Source organism: Giraffa tippelskirchi, chromosome 2 (assembly GCF_054371585.1).
Source record: "Giraffa tippelskirchi isolate mGirTip1 chromosome 2, T2T-mGirTip1v1.2.pri, whole genome shotgun sequence".
NCBI classification, from domain to species: Eukaryota; Metazoa; Chordata; class Mammalia; order Artiodactyla; family Giraffidae; genus Giraffa; species Giraffa tippelskirchi.
The window spans coordinates 89,391,893-89,418,486 of record NC_137276.1 but is presented as its reverse complement, the minus strand read 5'-3'; the positions used below and the strand labels follow the sequence as shown (position 1 = coordinate 89,418,486).

At 34.7% G+C, this 26,594-nt stretch overlaps 1 protein-coding gene across 1 annotated transcript in view; it reads left to right on the top strand.

Annotated features, from left to right (window-relative positions):
- Positions 1 to 26,594, top strand: part of LOC145539817 (beta-adducin-like) — a 117,439-nt gene that overhangs the window by 80,466 nt on the left and 10,379 nt on the right. Inside the window, exon 2 of the mRNA XM_081573989.1 lies at positions 12,330 to 12,503. Coding sequence (XP_081430115.1) covers positions 12,357 to 12,503 — 147 coding nt within the window. The 5' untranslated portion in view covers positions 12,330 to 12,356. The remainder of the gene's footprint in view (positions 1 to 12,329; positions 12,504 to 26,594) is intronic.

Sequence of the window (26,594 nt, the reverse complement as noted above, 5' to 3'; positions counted from 1 at the left end):
TCAGAGATTTTTCAGTGTCTGAATATTCACATGATGAAAAAAATATCACTTTTCTTTAGATATTTTAAGTTGACTTTAACAATATCAGCAATCTGTAATAGAATACTTTAAAAAATTTAAATCTGTTTTGTTTGGATGTTAAAATTAAGAAAAGGAAAACTTTCTGGAATTTCTTGTTTTGTATCTCATAGTTAGTTACTTGTTTCTCCAAATAAATATTATTTGTAAATTCCATGATGTCTACTAACTAAATAGAACACTTAAACATTTCAGATCCTTTGTTAAGGAAATTCAGATTAACAAAGGATTATAAAGTAAAAAACTAGAATGAGTAATTTAACGGGATGATTTTATACTAAAAAAAAATTGCTGAGAACTAGTTTCTGTGCCCATATTATATAAAAGGAAAGGTAGGATTTGAAATGAAGAGTTGAAAAGATATATTGATAGCACTTGTAATGGTTACAACTAAACCAAACTCAGATGACTATTGAAAAATTAAGTGACAGTCTTCACACACACACACACACACATTTACAACAGTGATTATCTCCCCAGAATTCCTCATATTAATCTTACCACTGTGTAATAGCTGTTTATTTTTATTATATTGACCTATCCTCAGTTGCTAGACTGGCACTGATTCACCTAAGCTCTTCAGCTATCAGCTAAGGTGGCTTCACTGATTAGTTCAGGGAAGGAGTCATCACCTTTGTCCGCCCAATCAGAATAAAGCTCAGAAAAGTCATTAAGTGATGTTGGTAGTGGTGAGTAGTATCTCCTTTCTCTTTAAAACCATATTTTGTATGTGTAGAATTAAAGCTGCCTCAAGTACTTTGCTTCCTTTGAAGCAAATCTCGTGGAGGAAACTGATAAACAAGAAAGATCAGAATAAATGAAATTGCCAAAAAGTGAATCTGAAGTCTGATCAAAACATCCTTGGAGTTTAGCCATTAGACTTAGTCCCTTTAAACCAGGTTTAATTTTATTTTCTGTTACTTGCTAGTGAAAGTGTCTTAAATTATAAAATGAGTCAAAATTGATAACACGGTCCCTGATTTATCATATAGATATATAGCTATCAAACAACTGGGAATTGTTTTCAATTTATTGGGTACTTTCCATCAAATATTATACATTGATTAAGGCACTATTAAACAGTCTTCAATCATATACAGTGTTTCAGTTCCACAATGCTTTAGTTTTAAAATTATTCTGGATACAGCAGTAGTTTGTGTGCCTGCATGCATGCTAAGTTGTGTCAGTTGTGTTCAACTCTTTGCAACCAAATGGACTGCCACGTTCCTCTGTTTATGGGATTCTCCAGGCAAGAATTCTGGAGTGGGTTGCCATGCCCTCTTCCAGGGGATCTTCCCAACCCAGGGATTGAACCCTTGTCTATTATGTCTCCTGCACCTCCAGGTGGATTCTTTATGGCTAGTGCCACCTGGGAAGCCCCGCAGCAGTAGTTTAATTTATGTCAAATGATTAAGAGCTTGATATGAACCACACACTGAGAGGAATTTTAAAGAGACAAAAATGAAAAATCCAAACATAAAGTCATTTTACTTGGGCAAAGGTTAATATTAGTAATAAAAGCTACTGTTTCCTAGGTACATACTACATGCCACAGACTTTATATGTACTAGATTATGGTTAATCCTATATCAACTCTGTGAGGTCTGCTTTGTTAGCATAATTTTTGAGCTGAACAAATTGAGACTCAGGGAATTTTGATAATGGGTAAGATTTATTCAGGTAATAAGTGAAATCTTATAAATGTTCAAATTCTTATAGATCCATAAGTCATGCATTCTAGTCACTCAAATGCTTCCCTTTCACAAATTTATTTTCAGAAAAATTTACTGAAGATCTGGAATACCTCAGTTACTAGATCAGAGAGTGAGAGTAACACAAGATCATCAAATACATTTCCTGAAAGCCAGATCATTCCATCTATATAGAGGAAAAGAACTATGTGAGTTAGTAATATATATATATATATAGTATATATTACTATATATATATTATATAATATAGTATATAGTATTATATATAGTAATATATATAATATAATATATATATTTATAAATATAATTGCTTTAGGGGCCAAAGTAAATGATAACAAAGGACTTCTGATCAGGCACCATCGATTCTAATTCTGAAATTATGGACTGTTTCTGGGATAGAGTTTCATTTGAGCTCAAACTAAGCAGAAATGAATATTGCTGTAGCTAAGGAGATGGAGAGGCCATTGTAGTTTGAAAATCATTTGCGAATTAATGTATGAAAAGCAGTAAAATTCAGATCATATAGAGTGTGGACCCATGAAACAGTCTGGCTTGGTGAAAAATAGGTGGTAAGTGCAGAATCTAGGAAGAAAAAAATATAACCAGATTTTGTAGGTTCAGAGATTGTATACCTAAGATCTGTGGACTATGCTTTGTCTGTATGGTAGCTTAATGTGACCTGAAAATGTTTGTAAAATATTTGAATGATTCCAATCTTGATCTGTGACCTTTAGCTCCCACAGTCTCTACCAAGCAACTTCACTCATTCTTAGTATACCCTTCCTGGGACCTGACAAGACTCTAGAAGATTCTGAATATTATTGGGTAAAATGGGTATGAGGGACCTGGAAGTGACATGGTCTCAACTGCTTCTACATAAATAACTCGAATAGTAATATAGGAGGTAAGAGGGCTACTGAATAAATTAACAGTATTGAGTCTAGTTAAGAGGTGAGTACAATAAAATGTGTTCCATTAAAATAATAATAATAATAATAATAATAAAGCCATGGTCTAGACCAGTGGTGTCAGGAGTAGAAAATACAAGACTGATTCCAGAACTTCAGAGTAGACTGAACAGGATGTTCTAACTGTTAGCACATAAGAGAATAAACACAAAACACCATTGTTGGGAGGGCTTATCAAAGAGAAATATAATACACACATACAAGTACCATGAACAACTTTTGATTTACATGTGAAGATATTTCTGATGGGTAGTGTGAATTCCATCAACCCCTCTTAATTTTGGAAATGATAGATTGAGATGTGGTGTGTATGGAACATTTTGAGTAAGAATATGAATTCTATGTGTCTTTAGCACAATTAGGCACACTAAATATAGAAAATGTCTTTCCCTCTCCCATATCTAGATGTAGAATGGTTTTGACTTGAAAAATATTTTATCCTCTTCAGATATATGAATGCTTCTGTCATCTCTTGGTCACAGGAGGTTAAGAGTAAAGATCATGTGGCAGTACAGATTATATCCAGGCTAGTGTATCTTCATTTCTTGCCAATGTAAAGAGTGGAAAACAACTGCCCTGAACTTGGCACAGTGCTACCTGGAGCCCTTTGTTGCTGAGCCACATATGGTCTCATTTGAGAATTAATAATCCAGAATCTTAGAAGCATATGCTCAACTAATCTACTTATTATTTATCCTGAGGGCCATAGACTTGATAGCACTATATGTGAGTGGATTGAGTTTCCCTTGAAGATAATGGAAGTTTCTATTGTCAAATCCTGGGAAAAAGTCAACTGTAGGAGGAAATGAAGTATCTCTTAACAACAAGTAGGAAAACTACTCCTTTCTGGACTTACAGGGAATCTGTACCTGAGATAAAAAACATGGAAATATTCTGAAATTTCTGAGAGTGTAAGTATGTTATGTCTGTCACATGAAGGCTGACCAGGGGCTAGACAGGTTATCATGGGAAATCTTATCCTATTGATTACCCAGTATTTATCTTCTACCATTTTATAGCTTATGATTCTATCTTTTTCTCAATTCTCTGCAATAAAAATCATCTGGCAAATTATCATTTTTTTAAAATGCATGTCATTTCAATGCCTCCATCAACAATGGTATTATAGTCTCTCACCTTCCTTCTTTATGGTCATCATTATCCAGAAAGAAGAAACTTTCTAAAACACTAGCTATTCATGTCATCCTTCTTCCTAAAATTTTTCGATGATTCCTCATTACTTTGTCACAAAGTGGTCTTTGAAAGGTTTAGTGACCGAATAAAAAGTAATCTTGACAAAGACCCTGCCTCCAATGTTTTAGATATATCTTCCCAAGCAAACCACATACATATGAAATAGCTTAAGGAGCATTTTTTCATGAAAAAAGAAAAGATAATGGGTAAGTAATTAAAGAAATATGTATTTAAAATCATTCAATATATAGAATAACAGTAGGTAAAACCAGACAGCTAAATTTGGAGTCTCATTGATTCTGTCAATGCAAAAAAAAACAAAGAAAAAGGCAAGATTATCCAATTATTATTACATAGTACTATAGAAGCAGACAATCTAAAAAGAGTTTGAAAAATGAGGTAATCTAATGAATATGATCAGTTGAAATGTAATATAAAAATACAGTGTTTTGTGGTTCTTAGAAGCAATGCTTTAGAAGCTAATTCTTCCAGGAATTATATTAAATGTTAGAAACCATGATTTGCTGGTACTCTGATGTTACTCACTAACCTCTAATTTCTCTTGTGTAAGTCTGAATGGAAATATATATATATATATATATATATATATATATATATATCACACATATTCTCCAGTATACTGTGGTCAATTATTATACCACATAATATCAAAATGTGAATTTGTATTACAGTAAATTTTTGTCACTTATAAAATCCTGTATTTCAATCTAAACTAGACAAACCATCAGAAAAATACATATCTACCTCCCTACCACAAAAAAATGTATTCTTTCACACATAGACATCTACATCACTTACTTGTGGGCTATACTTGTGCTTTTTTGATTACTTAGGATTCTTTGCTTTAGTAAATAGGCTTATGAAACCTAGCAAAGTGGTCTACAAAGGAATTTGGGGCAAGTTTTAGTTTAAAACAAATAACTGATTTCATAATTATGCATTTAAGCTGCCTTAACCTCAAATCTGTTGACCCATCTCAACCCTCGGCCATTTCAGCCAAATTAAAACTTCAGCCATTCTTCTCCCTTGTTAACAATTGTATGAAAAACTGAAGGAGAAGCTGTCACACTGGTATATGAAGACAGATGCCATTGGAGAGATAGCCTTATTTTTGTAGTAATTAGAAAATTGAGATGTCCAAAATGACGTATTGAGATTGGAATAATCAGGTTATTGGTACACCATTTAATCTATAATTTTAGTAAGAATTTAGTGGGTGGTTAATATATTATTAATAGATTGTGGATAAAGCAGTAGGAGATAAAATGCTAAATAAACAAATAAACATAAGCTCTACAGAAAAAAGGAACAGATAATAGGAAGTAGTAGGGAATCTTGGTGGTTATAATTTCCAGTTTATATTAAACAGAGAATCAGAGAAGGTCTTGCTGATAGATGACATATAAGGAACGTATAACAAACCTAGAGAGCATATTAAAATATGAAATACATTACTTTGCCGACAAAGGTCCATCTAGTCAAAGCTATGGTTTTTCCAGTATTCAGGTATGGATGTGAGAGTTGAACCATAAAGAAATCTGAGTGCCGAAGAATTGATGCTTGAGAACTGTGGTGCTGGAGAAGACTCTTGAGTGTCCCTTCGACTGCAAGGATATCAAACCAGTCAGTCCTAAAGGAAATCAACCCTGAATATTCATTGGAAGGACTGATGCTGAAGCTGAAAGTCCAATACTTTGGCCACCTGATGTGAAGAACTGACTCTGGAAACTACCCTGATGCTGGGAAAGATTGAAGACAGGAGGAGAAGGGGATGACAGAGGATGAGATGGTTGGATGGCATCACTGGCTCAATGGACATGCATTTGAGCAAGCTCCTGGAGTTGGTGATGAATAGGGAAGCCTGGTATGCTGCAGTCCACGGGGTTGCAAAGAGTCAGACAGGACTGAGTGACTGAGCTGAACTGAGGAATGTACATACCTAAGGGTGAATCTGGAGATGGGCACTCAAGCTAAAGGGAGAACTAAACACAATGACATCAAACACATTCACATTGTTTGAGGACTGTAAAGAGGCAGCCATATAGAACTGAGAATCCAAAAGGGAGAATGGTAGGAATTTAGGTCAGAGAGGTGAGAATAAGCCAGATCACAAGGACTTGAGTACTTTGTTACAAATAGTTTCTTTACCAAAATGTATTCCTCTTCTGATGGGTCATAAAGACTATATATTTCCCAGTGTTATTTGGATCAGATGTGGTCACATGACTTGCATCCAATAGAACAGGAAATGAGGTAATGTGTTCCTTCCCAGGACTTTTGATTATCATACTCCTTCCTCATTTACTGACATGAGACAGAAAAGTGTAGTGACGATGGAAGCCATACACTTAAGAGGCTGGAGACAAAAAGATGAATTTATGGCCCTGAACTGCCATGGGCAAGGAAAATATCTTCTAATCAGAAACGTATGTTTTAGAACTTAGAGAATCAAAAGTAAACATTTATTTTGTTTACCCTTTATACTTTTCTGGTACTGTTTGCTATGGCATCTAGCATTACCTTAACTAAAGTTGGGCCATTGGAAAAAAACATGACTTTTACTGAGACAAATAGGAAAATTTGGAATTAGCATTATTATTTTCTTCTCTAACATTTTGCAATGTTTTGTGCAGAAGAGAGGCATGATTGGATTTGTAGTTTAGAAAGAATGACTCTGCTCACAACATAGAAAATAGTTTACAATGGGAAAAGGATGGAAGGAGGGGAAGTGATTAGAGGCTATGGTTTCTACTCTAGAGAAGGTTGATTTAACTAGATTGGTAGTAGATGAAGTGGTAGAGAGTGGTTAGATTCTAGATAAAAAACATTATCTGTAAAGCTAGTAAAATTGGTTACAGACTAGAAATGAAATGCATGAAAAAGAAAGAAATCAAGAATGATAAAGATTTTTTTCCATGGAACACTTGGAAAAAAAGTGATGTTGACTTTTACTGGCATTTTACTTTGAATGAAAGTAACATAATATGAGGATGATCAGGATATCAATTAGAAATGCCTTTAGCATTAAGTTTAACTAAGTCCCACTTGTTTATTTTTGTTTATTTCCATTGCTCTAGGAAGTGGATTAAGAAATATTTTGCTGCAAATTTATGTCAGAGAGTGTTCTGCCTATGTTTTACTCTAAGAATTTTATAGTGTTTGGCCTTATATTCACAAGTTTAATCCATTTTGTATATGGTATTAGAGAAAGTTCAAATTTTATTCTGCGTTTTTTACATGTGGTTGTTCAGTCACTTGGTGGTGTCCAACTCTTTGTGAACACATAGACTGCAGCACCCTAGGCTCCTTTGTCCTTTGCCATCTCTTGGAGCTTGTTCAAACTCATGTCCATCAAGTCAGTGATGCCATCCAACCATCTTGTCCTATCTCGTTTCCTCCTCATCCTGCCTTCAATCCTTCCTAGCATCAGAGCCTTTTCTAGTGAGTCAGCACTTCACATAAGGTGGCCAAAGTACTGGGACTTCAGCTTCAACATCAGTCCTTACAAAGAATATTCAGCACTGATTTCCCTTAGGATTGACCGGTTTGATTTCCTTGAAGTCCAAGGGACCCTCAACAGTCTTCTCCAACACCACAGTTCAAGAGTATCAATTCTTCCATGCTCAGTCTTCTTTATGATCCAACTATTACATTCCTACACTACGACTAGAAAAACCATAGCTTTGGCTATATGGACCTTTGTCGCAAAATGTCTTTGCTTTTTAGTACGCTGTCTGTTTGCCATAGCTTTTCTCCCAAGGAGCTTTTCATTTCATGGTTGCAGTCATCATCTACAGTGATTTTGGGGCCCAAGAAAATAAAGTTTGTCAGTGTTGCCATTGTTTTCCCATCTATTTGTCATGAAGTAATGGGACTGGATGCCATGATCTTAGTTTTTTGAATGTTGAGTTTTGAGCCAACTTTTTCACTCTTCTCTTTCACTTTCATCAAGAGGCTCTTTAGTTCTTCATTTTCTACCATAAGGGTGATGTCATCTGCATATCTGTGGTTATTGATCTTTTTTCCCGGCAATCTTGATTCCAGTTTGTGCTTCGTCCAGCCCAGAATTTTGCATGATGTATTCTGCATGGAAGTTAAATAAGCAGGGTGACAATATCCAGCCTTGATAGACCCCTTTCCCTATTTGGAACCAGTCCATTGTTCCATGTCCAGTTTCAACTGTTGCTCCTTGGCCTGCATACAGATTTTTCAAGAGGCAGGTCAGGTGGTCTGGTGTTCCCGTCTCTTGAAGAATTTTCCACAGTTTGTTGTGGTGCACACAGGCAAAGGTTTTGGCACAGTCACTAAAGCAGAAGTAGATGTTTTTTTCTGGAACTCTCTTGCTTTTCCAGTGATCCAAACAGTGTTGGCAATTTAATCTCTGGTTCCTCTGCCTTTTCTAAATCCAACTTGAACATCTGGAAGTTCATGGTTCACGTACTGTTGAAGCCTGGCTTGGAGAATTTTGAGCATTTGTTTACTAGCATGTGAGATGAGTACAATTGTGTGGTAGCTTAAGCATTCTTTGGCATTGCCTTTCTTTGGGGTTGGAATGAAAACTAACCTTTTCCAGTCCTGTGGCCACTACTTAGTTTCCCAAATTTGCTGGCATATTGAGTGCAGCACTTTAATAGCATCAACTTTTAGTATTTGAAGTAGCTCAGCTCGAATTCCATCACCCCCATTAGCTTTGTTTGTATTGATGCTTCTGCTTCCTAAGGCCCACTTGACTTCACACTCTAGGATATCTGGCTCTAGATGAGTGATCACACCATTGTGGTCATGTGGGTCATTAAGATCTTTTTTCTGTAGTTCTTCTGTGTATTCTTGCCATCTCTTTTTGACATCTTCTGCTTCTGTTCGATTCATACAGTTTCTGTCCTTTATTGTGCCCAACGTTGCATGAAATGTTCTCTTGGTGTCTCTAATTTTCTTGAAGAGATTTTAGTCTTTCCCATTGTGTTGTTTTTCTCTTATTTCTTTGCACTGATCACTTTGGAAGGCTTTCTTATCTCTCCTTGCTCTCTTTTGAACTGTGCATTCAGATAGATGTATCTTTTCTTTTCTCCTTTATCTTTTGCTTCTCTTCTTTTCTCAGCTATTTGTAAGGCCTCCTCAGATAATCATTTTGCCTTCTTGCATTTCTTTTTCTTTGGGATATTTTTAATCACCACCTCCTGTAGAATGTTATGAACCTCCATCCATAGATCTTCAGGCACTTTGTCTATCAGATCTAATCCCTTGAATCTGTTTGTCACTTCCACTGTATAATTGTAAAGGGTTTGATTTAGGCCATACCTGAATGACTTATTGGTTTTCCCTACTTTCTTCAATTTAAATCTGAAATTTGCAATAAGGAGTTCCCGATCTGAGCCCCAGTCTGTTCCTGGTTTTGTTTTTGCTGACTGTATAGAGTTCCTCCATCTTTGGCTTTCACATGTGGCTGTCCAGTTTTCCCAGCACTATTTATTGACAAGGCTGTCTTTTCTCCATTGTGCATTCTTGCCTTCTGTGCCATAGATTAATTGACCATAAGTGCATGGATTTATTTCTGATCTCTCTATCCTGTTCCATTGATTTACTTTTTGTGTCAGTATCGTATTATTTTGATTATTATAGCTTTGCAGTTTAGTCTGAATTCAGGAAGCATGATTTCTCCAGCTCTGTTCTTCTTTCTCAAGACTGTTTTGACTTTTGTGTTTTGTACAGATTTTTTAATCATATGTACTTGTTCTGTGAAAAAATGCCATTGGTAATTTGTCAGGGATTTCACTGAATCTATAGATTGCCTTGGGTAGCATGGATCATTTTAACAATTTTGATTCATATTGTGTTATTCAAATATCATGTTCTTCAAATCCAAGAACATGATGTATCTTTCCATCTGTTTGTGTCATCTTCAGTTTCTTTCATCAGTATCTTATAGTTTCCTTAGTACACATCTTTTGCCTCCTAGATAGGTATATTCCTGGGTATTATATATATTTTTTGATGTGATGGTAAATGGGATTATTTCCTCAATTTCTCTTTCTGATAATTTGTTGTTAATATATACAAATGCAACAGATTTTTGTACATTGATGAAAAGTTGCACAACATTGCAAATCATCAGGGGGTGCAAATGAAAACCACAATGAGATACCATCTCTCACCTGTCAAAATGGCTATCGTTAAAAAGAAGACAAAAAAAAATTTTTTGAGAAGATGTGGAATAAAGGGAACCCTTGTAAAATGGTGAGAGTGTAAACTGTTGCAGCCACGGTGGAAAACCACGTGGAGCTTTCTCAAAAAATCTAAAAACAACTACCTTATAATCTAGCAATTCCAATACAGGGAATATACCCATAAAAAACACTTATTTGAAAATATTTATGTGTCCAATGTTTATAGCACTGTTTACAATTACCAGGATATAGAAGCAACCTAAATGTCCATCAAGAGATGAATGGATAAAGAAGCTGTGGTAAGTATATACATACTACACAACAGACTACTACATACACACACACAATGGAATACTACTCAGCCATTAAAAAGAATGAAATTTTACCATTTGAAGCAACATGGATAGACTTGGAGGATATTATGCTAAGTGAAATAAGTCAAACAGAGAAAGACAAATACTGTATGCTATCAACACTATATGAACAATAGAATATATAGCAAACTAATGAACACAACAAAAAAGAAGCAGACTCACAGATATATAGGTAAAACTTGTGGTTATCAGTGGGTAGGGAAGGGCACTATTGGGATGGGGAAGTGGTAGATACAAACTATTAGGTTTAAGTTAGGCTACAAAAATGTATTCATTGTACAAACATGAACCAACATTTTGTAATAACTAAGTGGAGTATAACTTTAAATTTATAAATAAAAAAAATGATTGTAGCAAGTGTACAGTTATTGATAGTGACAAAGTCTAAGTCTGTGTAAAATGAATAGTTAAAATAAAGGGATGGAAATATTTGTTAATTATATATGGGATCTTAAAACAAAGCAAAACAAAATAAAGTAAAAGATAATATGTGGAATGTGAAAACAAAACAAAAGAACAAATATAAAACAGAAGCAGACTTATAGATTCAGAGAACAAACTAAGGGAAAGGGGTTAGGAGAATAGGTAAAATAGGTGAAGATGATTAGGAGACACAAAATTCCAATTATAAAATAAATTAGTAATGAGACTGTAATGAACAGCATAGGAAATACATTTAATAAGATTATAATAATTTTGTATGATGACAGATAGTAGTTAGACTCACAATAGTGACCATTTTGTAATGTTTAAAAATATTGCCACATTATGTTATATCCCTGAAACTAATATTGTAAGTCAACTATAGTTTTTTTTTTAAAAGACATTTAAATGGCAAAAAAGAGTGGTCAGCCTTTAAGAGTGATTTCAGGGTAGCATTGGCATCAGATGAAAACCAGGTTTAAGTTAGAGAAGTGTGTTAGTTGCTCAGTCATGTCCAACTTTTTGTGACCCGTGAACTGTAGCCTGCCAGGTTCCTCTGCCAATGGAATTCTCCAGGCAAGAATTACTGGAGTGTGTTGCCATTTATTTCTCCAGGGGACCTTCCCAACCCAGGGACTGAATCCAGGTCTCCCTCATTGCAGGCAGATTCTTTACCGTTTGAGCCACCAGGAAAGTCCCAGGGAAGTTAGAGAAGAAATTGATGAAAAGAATGTTTTAATCTTCGCTGCTTGTAGTAAAATCACTTGGAATTTTTCACAATACCTATCTTCACTCCCTACAACTGATTCATTATTCTGGTTATGGCCTGTTTATCTTTTCTGTTTTTTGTTGTGTATCCCAGGTAAATTTTCAGCTCTCTGTATTGCAATATTTTATTCTTAAGATTGTGTGTTAAGTAGCTTCAGGTGTGTCCAACTCTTTGTGACCCTATGGACTGGACTGTAGCCAACCATGTTTCTCTGTCTATGGGATTATCCAGGCAAGAATACTGGAGTGGTTTGCCAATCCCAACTCAGGGATTGAACCCATTTCTCATGTCTCTCCTGAATTGGCAGGCGGGTTCTTTACCACTAGCACCATGTGGGAAGCCCCCATTCTTGCAGTTAAATAGTTGCTATTTCCTCCTTTATCTAAGCACTGACATTAAGAAGAAAAAATGATTAATATCTTTTTTCCATAGAAATGGGTACATGGCCAACAAGTTTTGGGTGAATTTTCCTCTGGGGAGAAAAATCAAAATGCAGTCAGTTTTCCAGATCTTTTTATGCTTAAACTTCCCTGATCATGTATAAATATAAGTAAGTGTGCACATGTATGAATATGGGTACCTGTGCACACACACATGAGCTGATGGTTTTCTGCCCTTTGTCCCAGGTGTCTGCTCTGTTCAATCCCAGGAAAATGGAGAGCCTAATCTTCATGAAGGCAGAATGCCAACTCCATGTGGTACGCTCTGTGAAGTGGGCGGGGAGCACCTTTGGGCCCCTACAGAAGAGCCAGCTGGGGAAGCATGAGTTGGAGCCTCTCAGGAACATACTGCACAACCTGGTGAGTCTCCTGCCATTTCCCTTCCAGGCCAGTCTGTTGAAACTTAGAACCTGGAACCAGTCAGTACAAGCATTAGATGGGCATGAACTGCTGGCATCACTATTCAGTTGTTAAAACCTCATTGTTTGCCAACTGAACTTTATATTTTTGTGGTCTTCCTAATATTGAGTTTTCTTTGTGTGTATGTATGCTTTTTCAAAAATCATGAGGTATAATTGATACATAACATTATTAGATACAGGTTGTCAACAAAAATAATCAGTAAGAAAAAAAAGAGCTTTATTTGAGCCAAACTGAAGAGTATAACCCGAGAGACACAGATTCAAGAAGTGCTTGTAGTCCACTGGGCTATAAAATGTAATTATAAAGGCAAAAAACCAAAATCACATAAGCTGTTGTCAAGAACTAGGATTGAAACTGATCATTAAGAGTGTTTGTTAAGGAGAGATAGTTTGGGGTTGAAGATTACATAATTACAAGAGGAGCTCTTGAGACCATAAGGTTGTAACTGGCAGCTACTAGCAGATACTGTTTTGAGAATGACTTGTGGTATCCTTGTCCGATATAGTTCAGAAAATTCATGTTATCAGTAATGTAGATACATGTCTTAAACCACATCCAAAATGGCCACTCAGATCCACTCTGGGCACTTGAACCAGTCACTCCATCTTAATTTTTTTAAGTACATTCTTGTCCATAATGATTAAAGCATGTGTACAGTGCATGTTTGACAGGGAACAATACAGTGTGTTCTAGTTATCATAAAGTTCAGCTTAAATAATGTATAAGCCATAATGACTTCCACATAACTCAATATGTGAATATTTCTTCTATCACGATGTACAATATAATGATTTGATACTTGTATATATTGTGAAATGATCCCTACAATAAACTTAGGTAACATCCACCAACAACATTATTAACAGTGTTTTTCCTTGTGATGAGACATTTTAAGATCTTGTCTCTTAGCAACTTTGAAATATACAATACAGTGTTAATAACTATAGTTACCATGCTGTGTATTATATCCTTGGCACTTATTTATTTTATAACTGGAAATTTGTAGCTTTAGACTCCCTTTACCCATTTTACACACATATCTGCTTCTGCCTCTGGTAACCACAAATATGTTCTCTATGTCTATGAGTTTGTTTTCATTTTTAGACTCCACATGTAAGTGACATTACATGGTAATACTTGTCTTTCTGTCTGACTTATTTCTCTCAGCATAATGCTCACCAGGTGAATCAATGTCACAAGCAGCAAAATTTCCTTTTTTTCTGGGTAAATAATACTCTGGATGAATATTCTTTATACATTTATTTATTGATGGACTGTTAGGTTACATCTATATTATGGCTATTATGAATAATGATGCAATGAACATAAGGTTGCATATATCTTTTCCAGTTAGTGTTTTTATTTTCGTTGGATAAATATGCAGTAAAGGAATTGCTAGGTCATATGATAGTTCTCTTTTAATACTTTGAGGACTCTCCATACTGTTTTCCATAGTGGCTGCACCAATTTACTTTCCTACCAACAGTGCTCAAGGGTTCCTTTTTCTCCACATTCTTGCCAACACTTTTTATCTCCTGTCTTTTTAGTAACAGCCATTTTAACAGGTGTGAAGTCATATCTCCTTATGGTTTTGATTTTCATTACCCTGAAAACTAGTCATCTTGAGCACTTTTTCATGTACCTGTTAGCCATTTGTATTTCTTGGGGAAAATGTCTTTTAGGATAGTCTGCTCATTTTTCAATTAAATTGTTTGTTTTTTAGCTGTTAAGTTGTGAGTTCTTTTTATATTTTGATTTGTGGTTTTTTAGTCACTAAGTCCTGTCTGACTCTTTGCAACTCTATGGAATGTAGCCCATCAGGTTCCTTTATCCATGGGATTTTCCAGGCAAGAATACTGGAATGGGTTTCCATTTCCTTCTCCGGAGGATCTTACTGGCCCAGAGATCAAACCCACATTTCCTGATTGGCAGGTGGATTCTTTACTACTGAGCCAACTGGGAAGCCTGTTATTAATTTCTTATTAGGTGTATGATTTGCCAACATTTTCTCTCAGTCTGTATATTGCCTTTTTATTTTGTTGATGATTTCCTTTGCTGTTAAGAAGCTTTGTAGTTTGATGTAGTCACACTTGTTTACTTTCACTTTGATTGCTTTTGTTTTTGATGTAAAATCTACCCCCCCCCCAAAAAAAGTAGTTGCCAATACCACTATTAAGGAGATTCCTACTTGTGTTTTCTTCTAGGAGTTTTATGGTTTTCAAGTCTTATGTTCAAACCTTTAATCCATTTAGAGTTAATTTTTGTGTATGGTGTAAGACAAAGGTCATGTCATTCTTTTACATATGGCTGTCCAGTTTTTGAACACCATTTATTGAAGAGACTATCTTCATAATTCTAGTTGTGGGACATTTGCCTTTTTTACACATTACCCCCAAGTAATTGTGCTGTGTAATTGGCATTGAAAAATATTAATTCATACACTCTAGTAACAAACCAAAAGTAAGAATGCATAAACCAGAGGAATAAATAACTCTCTTCTTTCTGTTGACACCCATTTTTATAGTTTTATTATAGCACTTACCTTTTGTAGTCCAATACATTTTATATGTCAATGTGTCTCTGACTAGACTTTGAGTTCCTTAAATTGAAACTCATGTCTAATTCATGTTTGTGCTATGTTGAGCTTAACACAAAGACTTTCCCAGACTGGTATGATTTATTATTACATGATAACTATGGCATCATTGAGAATATAGAGAATTACAGATTGTACATCCAAACTTTTTTATAAGCTCTTTCCAGGTGGTATTGTATTCTAAAGTATTTCATATCACTATATTTTATAAATAATATATAATAATTATAATAAATATTGCTCTATGATATTCTGTTTCTTAGACCATCAAGCATTTTCAATTATTTTGAACTCGTTAATAGGAGCTCAAATTTTGTTATCCAAATAGACATTAAATTTTTAAAAAATACATTGAATTCTGAACTTGACAAGGTTAATGGCATTTTGGCTATTCAGGATGATTTATTTCATTTGCTTGTACCTTCATCAAGGAAACTGTGAATGCAAGTTTTCACTGATAACCAGATGCTGTGTTGGTGCTAATGTGTCCAATTAATCAGACGGTAATCTTACAACACAGCAAAAATAGAAGGTGAAATAAGCAACAAACAAAGCAAATACAAATTCCAGTCTTCAAAAATTGCTATTCAGACTTCCCCTCAGAGTCATTTAACCGTATGGTAAGTGGAGATGGTATACAAAGCACACCCCTAAAGAGGAATTATTTATTATATTTAGTCTGAAAATATAGAACCAGTGGAGTCATTATTTTTAAATGTTTTATTTTCTTCATCCTTTTGCATTCTCATTTGATAGAAAGATTTGACTCCCATTTTAAGCTAATTTTACAATTTGATCTAAGCATCGCTGGGTTTAGAAAACGAAGAACTAATGATTAAATTGCCAACATTCGCCGGATTATAGAGAAAGCAAGAGAATTTCAGAAAAAAAATATCTCTCTCATCAATTATAATAAATCCTTTGACTGTGTGAATCATGACAAATACTCTTTCTTTCATCCATTATGCTAAATCCTTTGATTGTGTGGATCTTGACTGTGGAAAGCTTTTCTCAGAGAGTTGGAAATACCAGAGCATTATGCCTCTCTCTTGATAAACCTGTATGCAGGCCAAGAAACAACAGTTAGAACCCCAGTAGGGAACAACTGATTATTTCAAGATCAAGAAAGGAGTATGACATGGCTGTCTGCTGTCACCCTGTTTGTTTAATTTATACACTGAGCACATCATGAGAAATCCCAAGCTGGATGAATTACAAGCTAGAATCAAGATAGGCGGCAGAAACATCAATAACCTCAGATTTTCAGATGATACCACTCTAATGGCAGAAACCAAAGAGGAACTAAAGAACCTCTTAATGAGGGTGAAGGAGGAAAGAGCTTGCTTAGGACTAACTATTAAAAAACCAAAGATCGTGGCATCCAGCCCAATTACTTCATGGCAAATGGAAGGAGAAAAGGTGGAAGTAGTAACAGATTTCCTCTTCTTGGGCTTCAAAATCACTGGGTACAGTGACAGCAGACTTGAAATCAGAAGATGATTGCTTCTTGGCAGGAAAGCAATGGCAAAGCTAGACAGTGTATTGAAAAAGCAGAGACATTACTCTATCGACAAAAGTCTGTATGGTTTAGGCTATGGTCTTCCCAGTGGTCATGAATGGTTGTGAGATCTGGACAGTAAAGAAGGCAGAACACCAAAGAATTGATGCTTTAAAACTATGGTGCTGGAGAAGACTCCTGAAAGTTCCTTGGACAGCAGGGAGATCAAACCAATCAATCTTAAGGGAAATCAACCCTGAATATTCACTGGAAGGACTGATGCTGAAACTGAAGCTCCAGTATTTTGGTCATCTAATGTGCACAGATGACTCATTGGAAAAGTCCCTGATTCTGGGAAAGACTGAGGGCAGAAGGAGAAGAGGGTGTCAGAGGATGAGATGGTTGGACAGCATCACCAATACAATGAATGTAAATTGGGCAAACTCTGGGAAATGGTGAGGGATAGGGAAGCTTGGTGTGCTGTAGTCCATGGGGCCACAAAGAGTCAGACAAAACTGGGCAACTGAACAACGGCAACAATCACTCATGGGAAAAATATCTAATGACTAGTGAATATTTTTACAGAGTAATTGATTGTGACTACCTCTAAATTGGTTTGGGATCAGCAATTAATGTTGACAGAGAATATAAAACAGTATTAATTATGTACTTTTTATCCACCTGGCACTGTGTTGATAAAATCTGAATTAAAAAAAAAAAAGCATTTTCATGTTATCCATGAACTCAATTTATTGTCTTCTGCACCTCATCTTTTCTGTCTGCATTCCTACTGCTCTACTTCACATTCCAACAAACTTTCACATAGTCTCTTATTTCCTTCTCTCTTATCTCTCCCAACTCCAATTTCTCTTTTACAGTTGCATTTAAATTCAGAAGTGACTGATGGTAAACATGCCTGTCAACCTCCTGCTTAAAAAGAAAACAAAGAAAAAAATAGCTGTTTAATTAAAAACTCAAATGGCTTTTGAGCCCATTAATGTTCAGATAGTTATGGGCAGATTTTCAGAAACATAATGAATTAATGTCAGCAGTAGAAGTTTGGTTACTCAGGTGAGACTGTTAACGATAGATTGGTCCAAGGAGTCCATTCATGGGAATGAATCCATGTCTGATTGTCTGATTAAAAATGTATAAATTAATAAGTAAAATAAAGTGCTATTACTGATTGATTGGCATCCAGAGACTTGCATACTGAAAACAAAAATGTCACTGGTCAAATAGATATACACACTGGATTTTGGTAGTTCTATACCTATAGAACTATAATTTATTGATTAAATATCTGTCTAGTCAGTTCAAGTGGTTACCTATTATCATGGCTAAAGAACAGTCAGTTTTCCCGAGGATATGGAGACTTCTTTTTAATTCCTCTCTTCCTTTTTAATGTTTCTTTAGCCATGGCTGCAGGAGAAACTATCACATATTAACTGGATTCTAATCATTGTTAATTTGATTTGAATATGACTAGTTTTGCTTTTGTTTTTGTTTCATTTTTTTTTTTGATGAAAGACTGATTTTATGCTCTGATATCGATCAGCTTAATTTCATTCTACTTTTGCCTTTTAATTATTTTGTGAACTATCTCTTTGAGTAATGGATATATAATACATTTAAGATCCCACTGTGAACAACTGTGAAACAAATAAGAAAAGTAATATAGGTAATAATAATATAAATTTATAATAATTATACTTTATAATAATATAAATAATAAAGACAGCACTGGATGTCTCTATATAGAAAAACATTACCCACAAATGTTCAAATAAGAAGTCCCAATAACTTCTTAAATCTATCTGGAATAATCAAATTGGCTTTACTTTTAAGTTAGATATGAATTGTTTAATTTTACTTTTAGTATTAAGCCACGTAACACATCAAATATTACCAATTGTGTAGATTTCCCACGTATGACCAAAAGATAAAGCCAAGGCTATTCTGTCATTTGTCTAAGAAATTGAAATTTGATTTTGAGACCAGAGCATGAATTGAATAAATAACTATGTTAGAAAAAATAAGATACACATTTTTTTTACGATCATCTTGCATTTTCCAATTGCTATGGATGAAAGCAGTGTTCTCAAGAGTCTTTCAAATTAAAATTATTTCTTTTTCCGGGAAAGGTTTTATCTCTTTAGATTATTTTTAAGAAATTCAATAAATAGAACATGATAAAAAGCTATCATCTTCAAAAAGATTGTTCATCTTACAGAACTTGGGAGCACTATAGATTTTGAATTATAAATTTAAAATGGTAATTGTCCTTAGTGAATCTAAAAGGGAAATTATACACATACATACACACATGAAGAAGAAATATATGACCAGAGTAACAAAGTTGAATGAGAAAAATCAATAATTTCAGGTGTTCCATTGGTCTTAGGTAGAAACTATCTGTTTAGGGAAGGTATCAACTTGTTTTGAAGATCTTAAGTCATTAGATAACTTCTGTTGATCTTCATTTTCTATATTCTGTCTAGGATCACATTTAAAGGTATCAAATTTCCATTTTTTATACAGTCTTTCCATTTTTCCAGAGTTTAAAAATAGAGTCAAGTTCTTAAGCAAGAGAACTAACTTGCATAATTCATAACAATTATCCCAGTAATATGTGTTCCTTTATGCTGGACAGATAATGTGGAATATCTTAGATAAGAAATATGATATCTATAGTTATCTGTTTTTTCCACTATAAGTGCTGTGGTTTTAACAATATAATGTTTCAAGTCTATTCAAAAATATGAATTCCATTAATAAAATATTTATATAACTAATAGAAGCAATTATATAAACTATTTACAGATGTTTAAAGTATTCTTCTAGATATGGTTTTATTCTATGTACAACTATTACAAATTTTATATCATTACAGTTGCAGCATATGATGACTACATCTTCTATTATTCTAAAAAAATTTCCCTAATTAATATTTCATATCATGATCAATTTGTATTGATTGTGACAGATTGTCTCATGGAGAATTTTTAGCAAGTGTCAACTTGAAGTTATATCTGGTGTTGCCAGGCAGTCATTCTGGATTTGCCAGAGCTTAGTCTCATAAACCCAACAACTCAATCATTTTCAAATTTTTATTGGATTGAGGCCACATATTGTGTGTATATAATTAAATCCCTAATTTTCGATGTGGGTTTTTCTTTCTTTTACATAAACATAACTTTAGTCGTACATACCAGGTTAGCATGGTTATCTGTTGAAGCATTTTCTATACATACCATGATCCTTTAACTTTATTGCAACAATTTATTTGGTATCATGAAAGTATCAAGTGATAATCATGCCATAATATACTATATACACACTTACACTTTTATCTTTAGTAATTTGGCATGCTCTTTAAAAAAAGCCATAATTATAGCTATTGATTGACTTCTGGTGAAGATTGGATATTGCAGATTAGTTATTGTCTCCCCAGACTGTCATTGTTAGTTTAGACATCAAAACAAAAAGTAATACTTAATAACATTAATAGAGCATCCAAAATATCAGAATCTGTGTATGAGTACCTCTTACACTTCAGAAGGATTATTGTGAATTACACCTCCTTTGGTTAAGGAGGATAGATGTGACAAATTGAGAGTGTTTGTGGATGGTAATAGAAAGGAAAGAAAGCAACAATTTTTCACAATCAATTAGCTAAAACATAGTGAATGTTTTCAGTTAGCAATAGGATTATCCTTCATAGGGTACCATCAGATTTAATTGCTATCCAATAGAAGTGTTGAAGATTCTGTGGTTCATTTTCCTAAGGTTGAAATTGCTCTGGGGCAAGGAGAATAAGTCTTGAATAATAAATCAAGAGATAGGCTATGAGAGGCAACAGGTCATTGACATGTATCATGCTGGTAATAATGTCAGAGCATAGCCTAACATTTCATGGACATATGAAAAGTTGATGATAATCTTGAGAGAACTAATCTGTACTCATATGTGTATTGTTCCTCACATTTTATTTGTATCATGGAGTTTTTCCCCTTAAGGATTCTAGGACCATAGATGATTCTTCTGATTTTTTCTTTATGTTTTTGAATCATGCATAGTGTATATATATATATATATATATATATATATATATATATATATATTAATGTCAAGATAAGCAGTAAAATGATCAAGTTAAAAAAAACACACTTTTTTCAAAAAATTAAGTAATCTTTCTATAGTATACTACTGGGAAAGTTGGCTTTCAAAGTAGATTCTACCTATTATATTTTAGGGGTTCTAACAAGAGATGAAAGAAGTATCTTTTTGAGAAGAGTCACCAAATGATTAATAGGTTGGACCTGGGAAAGAATTTAGAAACATTGGCAATTCCATATACTTGAGTGGTTCTAGCAAACCAAGGCAAACAAATCATTTCCTTGCCAGGCTTTCTACAATTTACTATCTACTTCAAGATTGTTTTTCACTATATTTATTCATATTTTGGACCATTTTTTTTTTTTAATTTTTAATGAAATTCCTTGTTTTCTTTCACTTTTAAAGCTGGGTTAATTAACCTCCTTTTTGTTCTGTGAAAGTCCCTTTAAAATTTACTCTGACAATCTGATGTTCTATGGAGGTGGAACTCTTTCAACAAAAAAGCTGAATTATTGTTCACCTATATTTATAAATATAAATAAACTCTCTTGGAAGTTTAGAGAAAAATAGGGTAATGCTGCCCTCAGAGCATAATTCGGTGAATTCTGCACAGTTGCCTTTTGTTTCTTATGCAACATGGGATGTGGCTTCTTCCAAAGAGTCTTTGTTGGCAGTTATCTACTGAGGGCCTTGCCCACAGGCTCTCAGCTCTATAAGAATAGAAGTCTTTTTGTCTTTGTTTTTATTTATGATGCTGGTTGTTTTATCTAGTGCACCATAAATTTGTTTTGATTTCTAGTGTATTTACTTTTTAAGACTATTTTGATAATATTCCGCTACATATTGGTGTTTTGGGTTTCTTTTTTAATGGCAATTTTAACTTTGATTTTACTTTTTTAGTTCCTTATTTCTGATAACAGTGTCCAAGTCTCTCTTTATTTCAGCTATTAAATCCACACCAAAATACATCACAGCACTATTTGAAAATTTCCTGTAGTCAATTTCTCATCTTAATTCTTATTATTATTCTTATTATTCTTCTCATCTTAATTCTTTTCAATTTTCAGTATTTGTGGAATAAGCTTATATATGAAAAGCTTTTAAAGTGGACTTGAATAGTATATTTCTTTTTGTTTTCTTCTCAATTTTAAAAATATTAAAAAAATATAACGGTGATATATTTGTAATCTTTTTGTACTGTGATAATTTGGGGGCTTTCCAGGCATTCCAGGTGGTGCAGTGGTAACGAACCTGCCTGCCAAGGGTTCGGGGAAGATCCCCTGTAGAAGAAAATGGCAACCTACTACATATAGACCTGTCCATAAGGTCACAAAGAATCAGATGCGATTGAGTGACTAGCACTTCTTTTTCAAATAATTTAAATATTTAAAATCAACTGATAATAGGTGCAGAGTGGATAATTCAATGAGTCTCCTACTCTGTTAGTACCAGTCTACTGTCTAATATCAGGCAGTTTTACAAATTTCCATTAAATCCATAGCTTCTGAAAGAATTAAAGCTTACAATTACTTTCTGAGGCTTATAACTTGTCAGTTTCTTTATTTTCCTGTTGGCCACAAACATTCAGCAGATTATGTGAATAGATATTCACATAGACATAATGGTTGGATCCACAGTTATCTACTACTCCCTGATAATCTTCCGGTAACCTTGCCTCTTTTTCTTCCACTCAAGAGATGCCATATATGAAATATGAGAATGAGCTGTTTGTAAACAAGATTGCCAGGAGAAATATCAATAACCTCAGATACGCAGATGACACCACCCTTATGGCAGAAAGTGGAGAAGAACTAAAGAGCCTCTTGATGAAAGTGAAAGAGGAGAGTGAAAAAGTTGGCTTAAAGCTCAACATTCAGAAAACTAAGACCATGGCATCTAGTTCCATCACTTCATGGCAAATAGATGGGGAAACAATGGAAACAGTGGCTGACTTATTTTTGGGGCCTCAAAATCACTGCAGATGGTGACTGCAGCCATGAAATTATAAGACACTTACTCCTTGGAAGGAAAGTTATGACCAACCTAGACAGCATATTAAAAAGCAGAGACATTACTTTGCCAACAAAGGTCCATCTAGTCAAGGCTATGGTTTTTCCAGTGGTCATGTATGGATGTGAGAATTAGACTATCAAGAAAGCTGAGTGCCGAAGAATTGATGCTTTTGAACTGTGGTGTTGGAGAAGACTCTTGAGAGTCCCTTGGACTGCAAGGAGATCCAACCAGTCCATCCTAAAGGCGGTCAGTCCTGGGTGTTCATTGGAAGGACTAATGTTGAAGCTGAAACTCCAATACTTTGGCCACCTGATGCGAAGAGGTGACTCATTTGAAAAGACCCTGATGCTGGGAAAAGTTGAGGGCAGGAGGAGAAGGGGACGACAGAGGATGAAATGGTTGGATGGCATCACAGACTCAATGGACATGAGTTTGGGTAGACTCCGGGAGCTGGTGATGGACAGGGAAACCTGGCGTGCTGCAGTCCATGGGGTCTCAAAGAGTTGTACATGACTGAGCAACTGAGCAACAGCAACATTGTTGGTATAAGCAATATTTTAGGAGCTTCTCTCTAAGAGAGGGGACCCATTAGTCAATTTAGGTAAAGCACTGTTGTAGTCATCCAGACATTTAGGAGGAGATAACAGGTTGACTTGTAGTACTAACAGTGGAAATAATGTGAAACTATAGAATTGTTTTTTTAAAGTTTAAAGGAAGAATCAATAAAACTTAACAACAAATCGAGTACATAGAATATAGTCAGGAACTATATCAAAGATGACTACAAAATTTCCACCTAGTATCTGAGAATACTCCTATACGATTCCCCACCAAAAAAGTGCTCAGTGCTCTGGTGCAGCAGATTTTTGATCCCAAAGGTAATATTTAAGTCAGACACTTTGTAGGCTGACTGAAGTTGCTGTTGAGAAAGCACATATAATATGATGTAAGTAGCAACAATAAAGATTTTTGTGTGGCTGATAATTTTCCACATATTAAAGGAGAGCACCACCACCTTTATAAGTAAGAATATGTGTACATTTGCATTTTAACTATTTAATATCACACTGTAGTTCTCTATTCTTGTGTAGGACAGAAGTTGACTGCATTCTAACTAAATGCATGCATTTAATAATGACTTTATACCATTTCATGCTGTGGAATAAACACAGGCTTTTTTTTCCTTTTTAACCAGTTTGGAGGTTAAGGTATCTATTTTAAATTAGTACAAATGATTGAGGATAGGAGGAGAAGGGGACGAGAGAGAATGAGATGGTTGGATGGCATCACCGACTCAGTGGACATGGGTTTGGGTGGACCCCGGGAGTTGGCGATGGACAGGGAGGCCTGACGTGCTGCTGTTCATGGGGTCACAAAGAGTCAGACACGACTGAGCGACTGAACTGTACTGAATACTAGAGAAGATTATCAGCAAGTCTGCAAATTTTGAAGGAATGATATGCAAATTCTAGTATCCCCTGAAAGGCAATAGTTCTTAAAGAGATTCACTGTGCATTTCAGGAAATATTTCAACTCAATATATACAGTCAAAATTATGAATCATGTAGTTAATGTACTAGTTTCCTGATTGACAGAGCTCTGAAAATGTCACTGGCTCTAGGCTGCTCACTGAGGGATGCAGAAACCATAATTGTATTTCTAAAGGCAGAATAGTCCCTAAGGTAGGATTTCCCAAGCATTTCACATCATAAGACAAAGACAAAATGATAAAATGTATGTGGTACTTGGGTATAAAAGGATCAAAGTGGATGGATCATGGATTTCAGTTATTGTTCTGGCCATTCCAATCCCCACTCAGCTTTCTTAAAGTCTGAGGACTTCTACACCTTAATTCAGTCATTTAATAATAGGTAATATAGTGAGTTCTTATAATGGAAGGATAGATATTGTATTAAGTTAAAAAGGTGACTTGTTAATGCCATGCTCTTATGTCAAGGAAAGAAATAATATATTAGTTAAAAAAATATATATGATCAATTTTCTGACTTTCTACAAAATGGCAGAAATTTGATGTATCTGACTGATATTCTCATTTTTGAAAAATTGATATCAAAAAGATAGTAATAATCTAGAAATTATGATATTATTTGTCCACATAATGTTTTAGCAGTAATACCCATACCCATTCCATTAACCATTCTTATTCTTAAAACTAATACTCATATTTATATTTCAATCTGCCTCATAAATAAACCACTAGAGTATAAAAATAAAATCCATTTAAATAATAACTTGGAGAATAGCATGATTTTCGGGATATCTCTTCCAGTGTTTTCTTTCCAAGCAATTTCATCCTCTATAAATCATCTATAGCTTAATGTTTTCTAAAGAAGAAACATTTTGACCAGTTTTCATGGCACCTTATGATCTGAATTTTAGTTATCTTCCCAAAAATTTCTTTTGCTTTTTCTTTGTGTACCCACATGGCAACGGTTTTCTGTGGCTGGGTAAGAAATCATCACAAACTTAATGGTTTAAGACAACACCCATTTATGATGTCACCCTTTAGTAAGGCAGAAGTCTGGTGGGCTCTCCTGGGTTCTCTGCTCAAGGTCTCACAATCCTGAGGTGTTGGCTGAGCTGACTCAGAGTCTTCCTCCAAGCTCATGTGGTGTTTACAGAATTCATTCCCTTGCAGCATAAGTTCAGAAAGCCTGAGCTTATGAAGCCTGAATATTCATGGTAATCAGGAAAGAGCATCTCAGAGTTTGAACTTCATTTGAAGGCATCACCTGACTAGTTCAGACTCAACCAGGATAATCTCTCTCTCTTTTTTTTTTTAACAAATACTTTATTATTTATTTTAATTTTTAAATTTATTTTTATTCTTGGCTACTCTGGGTCTTCATAGTTGCCCAGATTTGCTCTAGTTTTGGCAAGCAGAAGCTACTCTCTAGTTGTCTGTATGTGGGTTTCTCATTGCAGTGGCTTCTTTTGATATGGAGCATGGTCTCTAGGGCTCATAGGCTTCAGCAGTTGTGATGCATAGGTTTAGTTGCCCCATGGTATGTGGAATCTTCCTGGACCAGGAATTGAACCCATGTTCCCTGCACTGGCAGGCAGATTCTTAAACCCTGGACCACCAGGGAAGTCCAGGACACTCTCTCTTTGATTAGAGATTTTAGTTACATCTAGAAAAGTCCTGTTTGTCAGAAAAAGTAATATAATCATGAAAATGATATGCCCTGATATTCACAGCTTATACCACACTCAAGAGCAGTATACTACTGTTTTATATCAGGATGCAGAAATCTTAGAGACTATCTGAGAATTCTACCTACCACATCAGCCAAACTAAACTTCTTGCTCTTACTTATTCAGGTTTCATATATTTTCCCAATACTTTTATTTGTGTACTTCCTTCTGTCTGGAATGATTCCTTTTCCTCAAATTCACATGTATTAATTTTATACACTTTTTAAATTCAATATTTAGCATGATATTACCTCATTGAAGAAGTTTATTCTCCAAGTATCTCAGCATTTTCAAACTGTCTGTTGATTACTACTGTGCTGTGTAAGTAGCATAATGAACATTTACTATTAAACAAATAGAATAGAATACATTAAAATATATTAACAATAAGAATAGAAAATATTAGACAGTATTATATAGAATAAAGATGAACTATTGTTTTGTGATACATTTGTTTCAGTATTATGTATACAACACAATATAAAATAAATTTATTACTGTGGGTTGAAATAAAAAGAAGTTTGAGAAACACTGCTGCAACAAATCTCTAAAGTCAATTGTCATTTTCTAGCTTGAATTACTGTAT